At 54.0% G+C, this 16545-nt stretch overlaps 1 protein-coding gene across 1 annotated transcript; it reads right to left on the bottom strand.

Annotated features, from left to right (window-relative positions):
* Nucleotides 1-1347: 1347 nt before the first annotated feature.
* ANKRD34A (ankyrin repeat domain 34A) lies at nt 1348-16062 on the bottom strand. Its single transcript, XM_005293635.5, has 2 exons — nt 15659-16062; nt 1348-7721 (listed from the first exon to the last, which is right to left on the bottom strand). The coding sequence occupies exon 2, from the start codon at nt 7628-7630 to the stop codon at nt 6041-6043; it is 1590 nt and encodes a 529-aa protein (XP_005293692.1). The 5' UTR covers nt 7631-7721; nt 15659-16062; the 3' UTR covers nt 1348-6040.
* Nucleotides 16063-16545: the final 483 nt, after the last annotated feature.

The raw sequence follows: 16545 nt of genomic DNA, 5'->3' as shown, positions 1-16545 counted from the left end.
TTACACACATCTGTCTGTGGACTGCAAGACAACCAGGGGGGTCAAGACCTACCTGCCCTTCCCACATTGCTAAATGCAGAGCCCGGCTAGACAGAGAGCTCAGTGGCTTGTGCATTGGCCTAACTAAACCCAGCGTTGTGAGTTCAATCCTTGAGGGGGCCATTTAGGGATCTGGTGCAAACTTTTTCTGGGGATTGGTCCTGCTTTGAGCAGGGGGTTGGACTAGATGACCTCCTGAGTTCCCTGATATTCTATGATTCTATAACCACCACCATCTGGGCAGCCCCAGAACCAACTCGGGCTCCCCCTAGGGAAGGGTAGGTGGGGGCAAGGTCCTGCTATGGAAAAGTTTGAGAACTGAGCTAGAACCTGGATTGGGTCAGAGAGGACGCAGCTCAGTGACACACACAGGGACTGGGTTACAGGAAGGGGTAAAACTGATTGTGTCACAATATGCACAGGGTGTAGAGACCTCCTGGTTGGCCACAGTGGTTGGGATGCCACCTAATGCTCAGGAATATTCCCCACTGGCTAGTTGATAAAGGGGTAAAAATGCCCCTGGAAGTTGTTTCAGTCAAACATCCCCTCATCCGTCAGGTTTTGATTTAGCAAAACTCAAAGGGACCAGCCACCTGGTTTCATCCAGAACTCTACAGGTGGGGGAATGAACTAAGAAACTGACCCAGTTCTACTTCATTATCTGCAGTTCTCTGTGGCTGCCTTTAATACACCCAAGGCGGGGATGGAGGGGTAATAGACACACACACACACGCATGCATGCAATATTCCCAAGGTGGGGATGGAGGGGTCAAGGGGTCACACACACGCACACACAATATACCCAAGGTGGGAATGGAGGGGGTAACACACACACACACACACAGACATGCATGCAATATACCCAAGGTGGGGATGGAGGGGTCAAGGGGTCACACACACGCACACACAATATACCCAAGGTGGGAATGGAGGGGGTAACACACACACACACACACAGACATGCATGCAATATACCCAAGGTGGGGATGGAGGGGTCAAGGGGTCTCACACACACACACACACACACACACACAATATACCCAAGGTGGGAATGGAGGGGGTAACACACACACACACACACACACATGCAATATATCCAAGGTGGGAATGGAGGGGTCAAGAGGTCTCTCTCTCTCTCTCTCTCTCACACACACACACACACACACACACACACACACACACACACTATACCCAAGGCGGGAATGGGGGGGAGTAACACACACACACACACACACACACACACACACACAGAAATCAGTTCCTTTTGTGTGCATTTTTTGTCCATACAGACCAGTGTTGCTCAGACTGAGGCTTGCAGTCACGAGTGGCTCTTTAATGTGTCGCCTGTGGCTCTTTGCAGCACATGATATTAAAACACTGGGTGATTTAATTATTAACCATTCGAAGTTATTAACCAATCAGGATGCTTTTACCATGTTACTAACCGATTGTTGTTGTTAAAATAATCATACTCGGTCAGTCATTTTGCTATGCAAATGAAATATATATGGTAAGTGAAACAATGAATTCTCACTCCTGTGGCTCTGTTGGTCGCTAATTTGACTCCTGAACCGCGGAGATCTCAGTATCACTGATCTAGAACTTACTACCTAAAAGCTGTAAGACAACCCCTAGCTAGGAAACCACCGCCCAGCAGTTTGCGCATTTGGCCAGCAGGGGGCAGCATTCTGCTAGTGCCACCACAGGCACAGGGAGAGGAGTGTGGTACTGGGTGGGAGACCCTGGGGCAGGCTTGTTCCAGAAGCCTTGCGTCTTAAAGGGTTAATAAGCTGTGTATGGTTACAGATTCATCAGGGGATCTGTCCAGGCCTGCTAGAAATGCATGTGTGTGTTCCAGGTGTGACAGCTGCTGTTTTGAGCGATATCAGGGCTTGAACCAGGGACTTCCAGAGCTAAAAGCAGGAGCTGATACCTGGGGGTCTACAGCTGGTGGGAATTTCCCATCCTCAGACAAAACTTGCGATTTCAAAATATTTCTCATCCCAAATTGGAACCAAATCCCAAAATCTCGATTTTTTTTTTTTTTTTGCAAACCCAGTTCCCACCCCCGTCCACCCCCCCCCCCCAAATCTTTTTGGCTGATATTTTGTTTTGGTAAATTTGAAACATTTCGTTTCGATTTTGACCTTTTAAACGTTAAAACTAGCGAATAAGCTACGCTGCCAAAGGAAACGGTCATTTGGAGCTGGACAACGGAAACGTTTCGTTCCGAGGCTGGCGAAAAGGGGCATTTTGACATTTTCAAAACATTTTCATCTCCATTTTTTCTAAATGAAAAATTCGGCCGAATTGACACATTCCTGTGGGACGTTTCGGTTTTGATGACTCAACGCTTTCTGACGGCAAATCGTTTTCTGGAATAAGTCCCACCCAGCTCTAGTCCTTAGACAGGTCCTCTGTGAATCAGACACAGACGGGGGCCTGTAAGGGACACGCACCAGTGGCTTATGGCCACACATATACTGGAGACAGATGTGCTCAAAGCAGTTTTGATGGCCTCTGAAATCTCAACGTGAATTTGGTTCCAAATTTCACAGTTGAGCTCCATCCTGCTGTAGCGTGGTGGTCACCCACTCTTGCCCTGGGCAGGAGCACCGCCAGCTTTTCTGCCGCTCTAGGCGGCGGAAGGTCCCGCCCCAAAATGCCGCCCCCCCCAGAGGCGACGGAAGGTCCTGCCGCCGAAATACCGCCGCGGTCGCCGCCCCCCAAATTGTAGCGCCCCGGTCGCCTAATGGGTTGCACCGGCCCTGGCCCTGAGGGGCTTAGAACAGCCCAGTAGAGGGCTGTGGTTGGGGCAAAGCAACTCCCAGGCTGATTGGGGAAGTAGGCACAGCTGGGAGCCACGTCCCAGACAGACCACAGCAGGCCCCACTAAAAAGGCTTTGAGCCAGGAGCACAGAGAGTCTCTCTTTGCTTTCAGAGAGAGAGGGGGCTGGCTGCTGGGAAGCTCAGGGTGCCTAGAGTGAGGCAGGGCTGGGGAGCTCCAGGCTGGCAACACCCCAGGCTGCAGGGCCTTGTCCAAGGCCCCATAGAGGCACTGGGTTGCAGAGGGAGGCAGCAGGTCCAGACCCAACCTTGCCTATGATGAGTGGCTTACACTGCAGTCTGCCCCAGGGCGCGGGGGCGAGTTGGTGACTGGCAGTAGCCTACGACTGTGGATAGGGCTAGGGGGGAGACCCCGAGACTGAGGGGTGTACTGCCAGGGGGCAGCACCCCAGATAAAGGGGCACCGGAGTCCAGGGAGGGACATGGGGACCAAGTGGCAGCGGGATACTGGCCTGCAGAAGGCGCTCCAAGGCTGGCAGAGTTAATTCCCGGAAGACATCAGCAGGAGGCGCCGCAGGGGTGAGTCCCGCATCGTTACACCTTCTAACCTGCTGACTGAAAACCCCAGATCCAACCCCTACAAGTGTCCCAGATACAGACCTGAAACCATACTCACATGCTGTATGTTCTCTGATATACACAGGCGGAGAGGGCATTTGCCCTAGTCGAGGAAGGCCCCACATATCTGCAGCAAACTAGCCCCCAAATCCTGCAGCAAAAGGCCCCAAATCCTGCAGGAAACTGGAAATCCCAGAACAGCGTCAGATACACTGAAATAATAAGGTTTCTATTAAACTAAATATGGCAGTGGCTAACGCAATCAGCACGGGATAAAGTGTGCTAGCTAATCCTCTGGCCAATTTAATCAGATGCGGCCCCTATCATTTTAAGCCCAAATTCTCAGCTGACGTCAGTCAAGAGAGGCACCAATTTACATTAGCCGAGAATATGGCCCTTCATTTTCAATGTGCTACAGAATTTTGTAACAAAAAAGGCATAAGTGCTTAGCACGAGCAATTGGGAGAGGGGGTGGGGTGGCAGTTGGGGGCTTTTGGCATCTGGGGATTTAACTGGGAGTTGTGAGAGATGCACAATACAATGCAACATTTCTGCTAAAATCAGCAGTGGAATAGTTAACAATGTTGTTGTCTGTTTGGTAGTCAGTAGGTTTCAGAGTCAACGCCCACTTGGCATCCATGGGTTCACATCTAGAGTGATCATTGTAGGCTGTCTAAAGACTAGGTCAGGCCACATGGCATCAGATACATGTCAATCAGGGCTACAAGCGTATCTCTGCAAACAGAAAAGGGAGCACAGCTAGGGGGTGGGTTCTGCAGAGTAGCGGATACACGGGGCCCTGATTACAGTCTCCTTGTGCTTATAGGGAGACCTGTGCAAATGTTAACTCCCTTAGTTAACTCGAACTTTGCAGCATCACTCCGGGAAGGGCAGGGAAACCTGAGCATTCTGCAGATTCGTAGCTTGGTAATGAGGGGCCAGATCTTCCCGCTGGGAATCAGGCACCTAAATACCTTTGAGGACTTGGGCCTAAAGCCTTGCTTGCAACGGGGTTTGTTTGCACCACCGCGGTTGTGCAATGCACAATGACAATGCCCAATTCCACAGCTCCCCCTGGTGGAAAAGCAGGGTAACCCAGGCCAGGGCACTGGGTCTGCACTGTGGGGTTAGCAATGGGTGTCTGTTTGCCTATTTACATTGAGTCAGTCCCCTTCCTCCCCCCCCCGAAATGGTTTCCCCTCTGCATCAGTGATGCTCTGGTCAATCCCTCCCCATGTGCCTAGAGGGTTTATTCCAGCCCTCCCACCAGTGTTTGGGGGTAACTTCTTGTGTGTCCCCAGTCATATTGCTTTGTCTAGGGCTGCGGCTCCGCCAGAGACCGAATGCTAAATAAATAACAACTAGGATGTAGCATTTCTAGAGCGCCGCTGATCCCGGGATCTCCAAGCGCTTTACAGACACAGGTCGGTATCATTCCCTCCATTTGACAGGTGGGGGAAACTGAGGCACGGGGGGGGGCGCGTCACTAATCCAAAGTCACCCAGTGAGTCAGTGGCAGAGACAGGCAGAGAACCTGAGAGTCGTCAGCGCCCAGTCCTCTGACCACTAGACAACACTCCCCCTCCTGGAGCTGGGAACAGAGCCCCATGCCTAAAGTGCTTCCGTTTTTGAGTGCTCCCGTCTGAGTCGCCTCGAAGGGGCCTGGTTTCCAGCGGGCGAGTGCTCAGCACAGTTGGGCATCCGAAATCACTAGCCTTTTTGCAAACGTAGCCCTAGGTGTCCCTGTACTGTGCCCGCCAGACAACGCTGCCCCCCCAGAGGTGGGGAGCGAACCCAGGAGTCCCGACGGCATTCACACTAATCAATAGGATATTGCAGGGAGCAGCAGGTGGGGTGCAAGGCCACCGGGGGCGGGGGAGAGGGGTGTCTGTCTTTTGGATCGCCGCCTCTTCCTTCCAGGTTGGAGAGCCGTGCAAACCGAGCAGGGCTGCCTTTGGCTTTGAACCTGGATCGGGCACAAACCGCTGCTGGAAATTGGAAGAGGCTCCGGCTGGCCACGATCCTGATCTCGAACCCAAATCGACCCTTTCATTCCCTTTTTCTTTCCCCTCTTCTGCATCTCCAGGCCGTGCCCGGCAGGACCCGGAGGGACGGGACCCACGCGCCTCCCCTCTGGTTTCCTGACTGGCACGTGGGAGCAGCCGTTAGAAGCTGTCACCGTCCCGCCCCCAACGTAGGCCAGATTTCCCAGCGGACTCCGGGCGCTCTGTGGCCACGTGGCACAGTCCTGGGCGGTAATGCTTGGGGGCATTCTGCTGCCAGGCCGCGGCCTCCACCGAAGGGGCCCAGTGCCATCCAGAAACTGGTCGCATGGGGATCCTGGCCCAATTGAGTGCTCCTGTTCCGGTCAGATTCCCTGGACCCTGGGCGCGGCCCGTGGCTAGGATAGATACACAGCAGGGCGGAGGATACACAGCAACCCAGACACAATGGGCTCGCCAACCAGGATGGGGTGGGAGAGATGGGATGGGGAGGTGTCTCCAGCTCCTCCCCACTCCAGGAGCAGCCAATGGGATGGGGATAGACTAAATCTAGGCCTCTTCTTCTCCTTTCCCTTGTTGGGGCTTCTGTCCCTTTAACTGGCCGGGTCGCCCTGGGCCAGTAGGTTCTGGAAATTGACCAGCTGTTTGATCTGTTCCGTTTGCATAGAATGCCTTCTGAACAGCTTCTTCTTCGCCTTGGGGGAGCTGGGGGCCATGGGGATGAGCCCCCTGTGCACGGGCGAGGGGGGCCGGCCGTTGGCCCGGATGTCAGGGATGGGAGGGTGAGGGTTGATGTTGAGCGGGGGCAGGAAGCCAGGCCGGGTGTGGGCGATGTGATCTAGGAGGAGAGTCCCCGATCCCCTCCTCTCCAGCAGCCCCGGGGAGCGACGCCGCCCCGTCATGGGGGACACGGCGCTGGGAATGCTCTCTAGGGACTCCCGGGAGGAGCTGGCCGGCAGGGTCAGGGGGGAGGCGTTGTATTTCCTCCTCTCCAGGGAGACGCGGCCTGAATCCGGGGAGCCGGGGATGGAGTCCGGGCAGAGGTGCGCGTCCGACTCGCAGTGCTCCATGCGGGCCAGCTTATGGTGGGCCACGCCCCGCAGGCCGGGCGCCGGGCCCCCCCCACTCTCCTGGGCCTCGGGGGCCGTGTTGCGCCGCGACAGAGGCTGGTGGAGGTGACCAAAATGAACCTTCTCAGCCCAAGGTGCCTCCAGACCTGGGGCCTCTTCCCCGAAGCCTTGCGGAGCAAGCGTCTTGAAACCGGGGGGCTCCTGGCCCTCAATGCTGTGCCTCCGTGACAGCACGGGCCTCTTGGTGATGCTCAAGCCATTCATCTCGGCCGTGATCCTCTCCTCCGGCGTCCGGGCCTTCTCCAGATGGGTGGCGGCCAAGGTGGAGGGCGCCACCAGCCCCCATGGTTCTGAGTTGAGTCTCTTGAGTTGCCTGGGCCGGCCCTTGGGCGGCGGGGCTGCCGGCGGCTGCTCCGCGGAGGCCTCAGCCTCCAGCCCCTTGGGAAGAGGCAGTGGGGGGCAGGTCAGCCGGGTGGCCATGGTGAAGTTGAAGACGTCCCTCGCCTCCTCCTTCTCGCTGGCCCCGGGCGACTGTGTGGTCTTGACGTCGATGTCGGAGGGCGACATGCACAGGGCAGGCGACTTCTCCTCCAGGCCCGGGGATGGGGGTGAGTTCAAGTACTGCTTGGTCTTCTTGGTGCCCGAGGGGGACGTGTCGGTGGTGATGATGATCACCTCCTTGCCCTTGGCCTTGCAGGCGTCCAGCAGCACCTGCAAGGTCTCCCGGTCGCCCCGGTTGATGGCGTACACCAGGGCCGATGCCCCCGCGTAGTCCCTGGCGCTGGGGTCGGCCCCGTGCTCCAGCAGGACCGAAGCCACCAAGGGCCCGGCCCGGTCGGCGCAGGCGTGCATCAGGGCCGTCTTGCCCGTCTTGTCGGGGATGTTGGGGTCGGCGCCGTTCTCCAGCAGGTAGCGCACCATGCGGGGCTTGTTGTGCGGGTCGTCATAGCGGGCCAGGCAGGCGGCGATCAGCGGGGTCTCGCCCTGGGCGTTGCCCTCGTTGATGTAGGCCCCGCCTTCCAACAAGAGACGAGTGAGGCGAAACTTGCCCTGCCACACGGCCTTCAGCAGGGCATTCCCCTCCGCGTGTGGCATGGCGGCTGGGTCGTTCATCACCAGGCGGGGCCTGGGGCCGGGCGGTCTCGTGGGGGCAAGCCGGGGTTGTGGGCGGCGGGGCGGGGCATTGCACAGGCAGAGCACCTCCCTGGACAGAGAGAGAGAGAGAGAGAGAGAGAGAGAGAGCACATAATGAAATCTTACCCTGCTCCAGCATCGTTCATCGCCAAGCAACCCCTTCACCACTGAGCTGCCACCTCTGGGCTGCAATGTAGCAGCTGGTTAATAGCCGCACCGCCGGGCTTCAGTGACCACGCAGCCGGTGCTGAAATGCAGCCTGCTCTGGGGTGGAACAGGGCAGCTGTTTAACAGCCACACAGCAACGCTGCAGAGAGATCATACAACCGCTACTGACATACAGCCAGCTCTGGTCTGCAGCTGCTAATAGCCTATGGCCACGCTGCAAAAGGATCACCCACCCAGCACTGAAATGCAGCCAGCTCTGGTGTGGAACAGGGCAGCTGTTTAACCACTGCACAGCCATGCTGCACAGGGAACACTCACCCAATACTGAAATGCAGCAAGTTCTGGGGTGCAGCATGGCAGCTGCTTAAAAGCCCCAGCAACGCTCCACAGGGACACTCACCCAGCATTGGAATGCAGCCACCTCTGAGGTGGAGGACAACACTTGTTTGATGACCACATAGCAGTGCTGCACCGGGATCACTCCCCCAACACTGAAGTGCAGCCAATTCGGGGGGGGAGCTGTTCAATGGTGTACCGCAAGGCTGCACAACAGTTTAGGACAGGAAGTGAAGGGTCCAACAGGTGAAACTAGGCAGGCAGAATCTCCTTATTCATACTGAAATTGGGCCTGGCTAAGAAGTGCCCTGGGATTTTTAAGGCCTCTGCGGGACAAGGCCTCAGTTTCACATCCATGTGTCTGGTTTGCAGGCCCCTTCCTTCCACATCACCTCTGCGCCCATATTCAGACTTCCCAGAGAACCAAGGCAAAAACAGTGGGGAATTCAGCAGTTCCTGCCGCAGAAAAACCCACCTTCGTCCCACTCTGTTGTCAACGGAGGGGTGGCAATAGAGCAATCCAGACAAGACTAATCTCTAGCTCTTATCACTGGTGGGTCTCAAAGGAGGGGAGGCTCATTACCCCCATTTTACAGATGGGGAAACCGAGGCACGGGGTGTTGCCCAAGGCCACCCAGCAGCAGAGCTGGGAATAGAATCCAGGTTTGCCTGAGTCTCACTCACCCTGCATTCATGGCACATGGACAGCTCCGGGGCATTGTCCTGCATATCTCAGGTATAGCTTTATGCACTGTCCATTAATCCAAACCAGGACCTAAGCAGCCCCTCTCTGGTGGTGCTAGGTGACTTCTTCACACCACGCACAGTCAACCTGTGGAACTCCTTGTCAGGGGATCGTGTGAAGGCCAAAACTATAACGGGCTTCAAAATGAATTAGACATGTTCATGGAGGGAAAGGTCCATCGATGGCTATTTGCCAAGATGGGCAAGGAGGCAACCCCATGCTCTGGGCGCCCCTAACCTCTGATTGCCAGGATCTCGGTGTGGATGGATCACTCAATGGTTGCCTGTTCTGTTCATTTCCTCCAAAGCACCTGGCATCGGAAGACAAGATACCGGGCTAGATGGACCATTGGTCTGACCCAGTCTGGCCGTTCTTATGCAGCACGGTCTACTCCCTTTCGCTTCTCCACAGCCCAGGCTAGATTCTTGTCTACCGCGGGGGATGCTCCCCTACAGCCATTAGCAGGTTGCCAAAGCGTTAAACGCTCAACTCCCAGGCATGTGCCGGGAAAAATGTCACCGAGCGCTGGCAGATCCCCCTGGCTTCCCATCCCAACCTGCCTGCCTGACTCAAAAGCCTACCAGCTGGCGCCCGCGTGGAAAAGGGTAATTAATTCAACGCTGGAAAAAAACAAGTTAACTAATCAAAAGGAGTTTGGCTGGTGAGCGCGTCCCGTTCCCCCCCCCCCCCGCCCCCAGCCCCTTCTGCCCTGGCAGCTGGTGAGCTAGTTGGCTGGAGGGGCATTGGAGAAGGGCTGCCGGTCCTGCCTCATTTACCAGAAATATCTCACTCGGGGGTGTAGGTGACACAGCTTGCGGAGTCTGATGCAAACAGGGCTAGCTTGCCCAAAGAGCTGCAGGTTGGATTCCCGAGGGCTCAGACCTCCCCCTCCCCCCCAAATGAGGGCAAGCGGCCAGCATAGGCACCTGAATAAATTCAAATTTCAAAGGCCTCTGTGTGGGTCCCACTGGGACACAGATGGGCAGCGACTTTTCAGAAGGGCCCGGCTTCCGGCCTGCGCAGCTCTTTGGAAAAACCCGGCCACGTGTTCTGCGGGATTGATTCACGCTGGCTCCCACCTGGGCCCACGCTGGGAAATAGAAGCCAAAGCAGAGGCAAGAGGGGTGAAGCGGGGGGAGGAGAGAAAGGAAGAGTGCAGGGGAGGAAGAATGAGATAGATGGAAAGAATAAGCGATGAGGGAAGGTAAAGAAAAGGGGGAAGGAACAAAAAGGCCAGGAGAAGGAGAAGAAGGAAGGCGCAAGGGGGGAAAGGCAGGGGAGGAGGAGAGAAAAAGGGGCCTGGAAGACGGAGGGTGAATAGAGGGGACGCAGAGGAGAGCTGAGGAGCAAAGTAGAAGAGAATAAAAGAGATGTGGAAAGAGAAGAGGCAGAAAAGGAAAGCAAATTAGCAGGGCTAATGAACGAGCAGCGTCCTACAAATCATCAGAGGCTGGCGCCATCCCCTGACCCGGTGCCCCGGGAACCAGGGCCTGATTGAATCACGGACGTTGAGCGCGGCAGATTAATGGCACCGAATCGGCCTGCTCAGAGCCCTTCCAGTAAGAGGCAGCAGGCTGCCTGTGGTTATAGCACATGGCTCTGGGCAGCAGACTAAGCAGGGTTGGTTGAGGTTATGGCTTAGATGGGAGACCCTGCCCCCAGTGGTATTGGTGACTCAATGGGGGGTGTTCTTCTCAGAAGGCCCCACCACATGTGGTCATCAGCAGTCCTCTTCTTGCTAAAGCTGGTGGCCTGATTGAGGCATGACCGGGGTAGTCACTGGCCACAACGATCTTTGCTTCCTATCCTAAAGTGCTAGGGAGTATTCTGTCCTGGAGGGAGTGTTGTCCAATGGTTAGAGCAGGAGACTGCAAGCCAGGACGCCTGGGGTTCTGTGCACGGCGCTGGGAAAGACTGGTTAGAGTAGCTACACTGGGATCTTGGAAATCTGGTCCAATGTGACATTACCAAGGTCACCCGGGGAGTCTGTGCACTGAATCCCTATCTCCTGGTGAACGTGTAACACGGTGAGCGGCTGTGAATGTGAAAGAGGCAGACGACATTTCTGTAGGTACAGAGGCAAAAGGTTTACGCTCAGAATTTGTCTCTTGAGCCGACTTGTGGGTCGGGTCAGAACCTGGCATATGAACCATCATTCTCACGTAGCCTTCTCAAACCCTTCTAGGAACCGCCCCCCACTCCCACCCCGAACTAGCTCACCCCTCTCTGCAAGGATCGGCCGGGTCATTCATTCTGCCCAGGACAATTAGTCTGTGTGGCTGGCTGGACCCGGGAGAGAAGCTGGAAGAGGCCAGCTCAGTTTGATAGCCCCAGCTGATGGAGGAGAAAAGGGGGAAGATTGAAAATAGATAGGCTGGTGTTTTCTGTGGGATTTGGATGGTCAGTTCCCAATGAACCTAATAGGAACTGGGCATCCAAATGCTCTCAGCAACTTGAAACATCTCAGCCTTCTTCTCTAATCTATCTATCTATCTATCTATCTATCTATCTCCATACACCCCATCTATCTATCTATCTATCTATCTATCTATCTATCTATCTATCTCCATACACCCCATCTATCTATCTATCTATCTATCTATCTATCTATCTATCTATCTATCTATCTATCTATCTATCTACCTAATCTTCGTCTGCATCTCTCTCCATCGATCTGTTGCATGAAACATTTCCTATAGTCTTTCAAATTAAGCATATTAGAAAGGCTGGCACGTCCCTCTGAGCCAGTGGACCATTCCTTTTGAGAAAACACTGGATTAACTTGCAGGGACTAGCTCTGTTAAAGTGTCATTTCAAAACCCAGCCATGTGCAGCAACACAAAGCCGCGGGAGGGCCCTGGGATCATTTGTCATTTGTCAGACAATGACTGAGCTGCCAGCTAACCCACACGAAGTGACCTGCTTTATCTGTTTTGTTATTAGCACCCAGTCATTTCCTCATTACTTGTAGATTTAACTCCGCGTCCCCAGAGCTTTCACGGGTGGGGGGGAAGGAATCTAGTACGGTTTGAGCATGGGCCAAGGCTTCAGTGTTCTGGGCTTTCTCACCCGCTTTGCAGGCAGTGCACACTAGTAGTTAAAGCGGGCAGAAGGGGTCTGAGGATCAGAACTCCGCGAGTTTATGTATTTATTTTTTTAATATCTGTAGCAGGGAATGCGGTTAAGCAGTTGGGAAAGCGGACTGGGAATCAGGACTCCTGGGTTCTATTACCAGTTGTAGGCCAGAGTGCAATCTAGTGATTAGAGCAAGGGGACTGGGAACTCCTGGGTTCTCTTCTTGGCTCTACCAAATCATGGCCTCCCTCTGTGCCTCAGTTTCCCCCAACTCTAGACTGGGGATCACGGCGACTCACCCACCTTTTTCAAAGCACTTTTGCGGTCTCTAGCAGGAGGCGAGGGATTTTCAAAGAAACCTAAAGGAGTTAGGTGCCCGCAATGCCCAGTGGGCTCCTAAATCTCAGAGGCCCATTGAAAAGCCCAACTGAAAAGTTCCACATAAGGGCCTGATCCAAACTCCATTGAAGTCAGCGACAGCCTTTCTATTGACCTTAGCGGGCTGCGGATCAGAACTGAAGTGCGGTGCCCTATGACGGGGATTTTATTTCTGAGGGATTTTATCCTGAGCAGCCGCCAACTTTTCAGTGACACCAAAAGGCACGCAAGAGAAAACAAGTCGATCGATAAGCGGCAGCAAGCACTAACATTTCTGCCCATCTTCCCTTCCAGAAAAGCATCTAGCCCCCAAGATGCCGGAGGAGATATTGACCAGCAAGACGCTTCAAAAATGAGGCGCTCTCCTCCTGCGTCAGTTTCTCTCCTCTGGACCTCCCGGTCACAAGTCTGGAAGCAAGAGAGCGCAACAAGAGTGGGGTGCTTTTGTTCGTCTCTGGAACAACCCCCCTGTTGAGGCCTCCATGAATATACCTAAAGCTGTCAGATTCACCATTTAAAGCTCAAACCCCGCCCCTTATTTTATATTATTTTTTCTCTTGCCGCTACTTTCTGGGGGCTTTTTCAAGGGACTGGTGCCAGCAGGGCCTCTTGGGTGGTTGGTTGTTATAATTTATTATCTGTATCTCAGTAGCACTTAGGAGCCCGTTATGGATCAGGTCCCCCGGGGTGCTAGGCGCTGTACGCACGCAGAACAAAAAGCCAGCCCCGGACCCAGAGATTTTAAAACCTACGTTTGCATCACCGGCGACTGCACTATTGATGGTTCATTAACAGGATCCCCAGTGGGGACGTGGGGACTGGGGGTGGGGGGCACGGGCTTTAGAAATAAAAGGAGGTGATTATGTCAGATAACCAGCTGGAAATCAACAGAGCCTCGTTGGCGTCAGTGGGTCAGATTCCCAACTGGTGCCACTGGGCCAGAGCTCCAGGAAATCAATGGGTCAAGGCCTAGCTGTTGTCCATTAGCATTCCCCGGAACTGTGCTGATTTGCACCCGCTCAGGATCTGGCCCATTGTGTCGTTAGCTTGGGATGTCCGCCCCCCTCCCCGTCCTTTGCCAAAGGGAACCCATATCCTGCGCAATTTACCTGCGCCGACCCCGACGGGAGCTTGGCTCCAGCAAGGCGGGCAAAGTTGGGCTCTTACAGGCTGAATCTGCTACCCTTGATCCCACAAGTCATCCTTACTCACCTGAGTCGCCTCGGTCACTTCTATGGATTCACCAGGATCGCTCACCCGAGTGAGGGTTGCGGCAGCGGGAGGCTCGGGCCCTGGTCCAAAGGCAGGGCCTTTGGACTGACTTCAGTGGGCTTGGGCCCGCTTCAGTGTGAATCTCCCCTTCTCCCCTGGGCTTAATGGAACTGCTCAGGGTTCATAGGTTTTTCAGACCACACCGGGCCATTTACCATCACCATAGGATTGGACCCCTTCTGGCTTAAACATCCTAGACAATGTCCCTCCCCTCTGTCTATGTAGCTTGCCCTCATCAGCATCCCATCTGTGCTCTTCACAATCAGAAATGGGTTATCCCCGTTTTGTAGGTGGGGAACTAAAGGCCCAGGAGAGATGAAGCAACTTGACCAAGGTCACGCAGGGAATCTGTAGCAGAGTCAGGAATTAAACCAGATCGTCTGGGTCCTACTCCCTGTGAGACCATCACCCCTTCCACCCCAGCTACTGTCTCAGTTTGGAGGCAGTGTTGATACACTGTCTTCCACATTGCTCGGGGAATGAATGAGCAATTACCTCTCTCATTCCTCCGGTTTCTCTCCTGAGCTCCACCATAGGAAATCTATGAGAGCCCTATATCATATCAGAAAAATCCATCTGTCATGTTGGGGTGTAATAAAACAGGCAATTTCAGCTCGGGAATCCTGTAAACCCTTCATCATTTATTGTCCAGGAATGCAGGCTAAATAAGCTACGGTCTGGTAAGATCTCACTCAGTTTGTCCCCATAGGACCTCTAAGTATAAAAAGCCATTTTACCTTTGGCAGCTTTCAAAGACAAGTCCCGGGCTTTCGGGTGAAAAAAACCACCGCCTTTTCCAGATGAAGCAGCCCTTTTTTTTCGTTTAAAAAACCCAGCCCAAATCCCTGAAGAGCACTACGGCTTTAGGAAACAAAGGTTTAAAGCTCTGACAGCGACGCTGAATATCCAGGCATGCGATGGATGAAAACAAAGAGGGGAAAAAAGCCAGATCGATTCTTTGCCGCATCTTTGCATTTGTGGGTTGCAACTGGAAAAGGAAGAGAGTCGGGTTTTGGCAGATTGCTACGGAGGTGAACTGGGAATGCCTAGTGGATTTCGGGGTAGAGATGGTCTGATGGGAATTTATTGGAATCAGAATTCTTGCAGGGATCTGGGATTTCAGATGCAAAGGGATTTTCTTGGGGGTGATGAGAGAAACCTAAAGAAAATATTCTGGTCTAAATTAGCAAGAGCTTTCACCCACGTCTGGTTACATAACCACATCAGAATGAATGCAACCTACTGAATGGAGCGAGAGAAATTATATATATATATATGGAATTTGAACTTGTGATGCTGAATATTGGGTTCAGGATGGGTACAGCCAGTGAAATACATTTAAATCAAAGGCTAGTCCTATTCCTGTTCTAATTCTATTAACCAGGTGGATTTAAAGCAATACCCCAGCTAGTGGCAATAAAACGTGATTAGATTTTAATATAAAACAGATTTCTGGCTTGGTTTGGATCAGCAGAATAAAACACCAAAGGGACCAGAACGGGTAAGAGCAGAAAGACACCTGAGGGGACATCTAGCCACAGAGAAATTAATGATTAGGCTGAGGGGAAAAAAACACATTTAATAAGAACAACGAATCAACCATTCATTAAATAAGTGCGACCAAAGAATCCCAGAGTTGCCAATCAAACTGGGCTGTTCTGGAAACCAGCAGCGATTGAGGGATGGGATTTTAGGACAATGTGACAGATAGACAAGATCTTCAGACTGGCCAGGAGACTTTCCCCCCCAGCCCCGTCTGCATTTTAGCCTAAAAGCAGGACCCAGGCGCTGATCCCCGGCCAGAAGCAATGATGGTGTTTGCTCCCTTCATCACCCACTAGCTGCCCTAGCATTCTTTGATAGCCCGCTCTCCACAGGGGCTGGCACTTGGGGGGCTGCCGCACCCCCTGGCTTGAAGTGGTTTCCTTCCTATCCCGGGTTTGCAGTTTGGTTCACTGCCTCTCAGCGCCCCCACTCCACACCTCGTTCCAGCGCCCCTGCGGCTCTCTTCCTTTTTAAAAGCGGTTTCGTACCTGGCGTGGTTGGACCCGCTCCCGTCACCTGCTGCCGGCTCTTCTGGGTCACATCCTTCCTCCTCACCCCCGGGAAACCGGAGCCGGAGCCTGGAGAGTGGTCATGGCTTGAGCCCTTTGCTCCCCTTTTGTGCATTGGGTGCGTGCGGGTGTTTCAAGGAAATCGAGGCCGAATCATTCACTCCATCAAAGCCCGTCTCGGCCTCTTTTTGTCAGCGGCATTTCCCTCCTCTCCCCCCGCCCCGCGCCGGTTGCAGCCCTGCGGGTAGGGGCCCGAGCGCCGGTGTTTTCCACGGACTGTCACAGCCGGCCGGGCTCTTTGCAGAGACAGAGCCGGGCTGCTATTTTTAGCTCCCTTCCCATAGACCAGAAGTAGCTATTCCATTCAACTCCACAGAGCAATCACACTGCACCAAGATACATGGGAAAGGGGCCCGCCTCTTCCACTCGCCCCCTCCCCTGCCAGTGCTTCGGGATTATGCTCACTCCTGGTCTAATCCCTCCATCTCGCTCTGGAGCAATGTGGTGGCACGGTCCCAGGGCTGCCCAGAGAGGGGGGAGCAAGTGGGTCAATTTGCCCTGGGGCCCCCATGAGATTATAATATTCTATAGTATTGCAACTTTTTTTTATGGAAGGGGCCCCTGCAATTGCTTTGCCCCGGGCCCCCTGAATCCTTCCGGGCGGCCCTGCACTCTCCAGGGGCACCGGACCAATGTGCATTGTGCTGAGAGCCGCCGAACCAAACTGCAAGCCCTGCATCTGATGGAAACCACTTCAAGCCAGGGACTGTCTCCTTAGGATGAGTCCAGTGCAGTGCTGGGCGCGATTAACACTTGATCCTCCGCTGCCCTGCGCCTTTGTGTTCCCGCTAACACCCCTCGCCAAG

The sequence above is a fragment of the Chrysemys picta genome, chromosome 20 (genome assembly GCF_011386835.1).
Source record: "Chrysemys picta bellii isolate R12L10 chromosome 20, ASM1138683v2, whole genome shotgun sequence".
NCBI classification, from domain to species: Eukaryota; Metazoa; Chordata; order Testudines; family Emydidae; genus Chrysemys; species Chrysemys picta.
This window is presented reverse-complemented; position numbering and strand designations above follow the sequence as displayed.

Bases quoted from the DNA above. Each gene is read 5' to 3' on its own strand.
- ANKRD34A (XM_005293635.5), bottom strand. From the start codon at position 7,630: ATGAACGACCCAGCCGCCATGCCACACGCGGAGGGGAATGCCCTGCTG.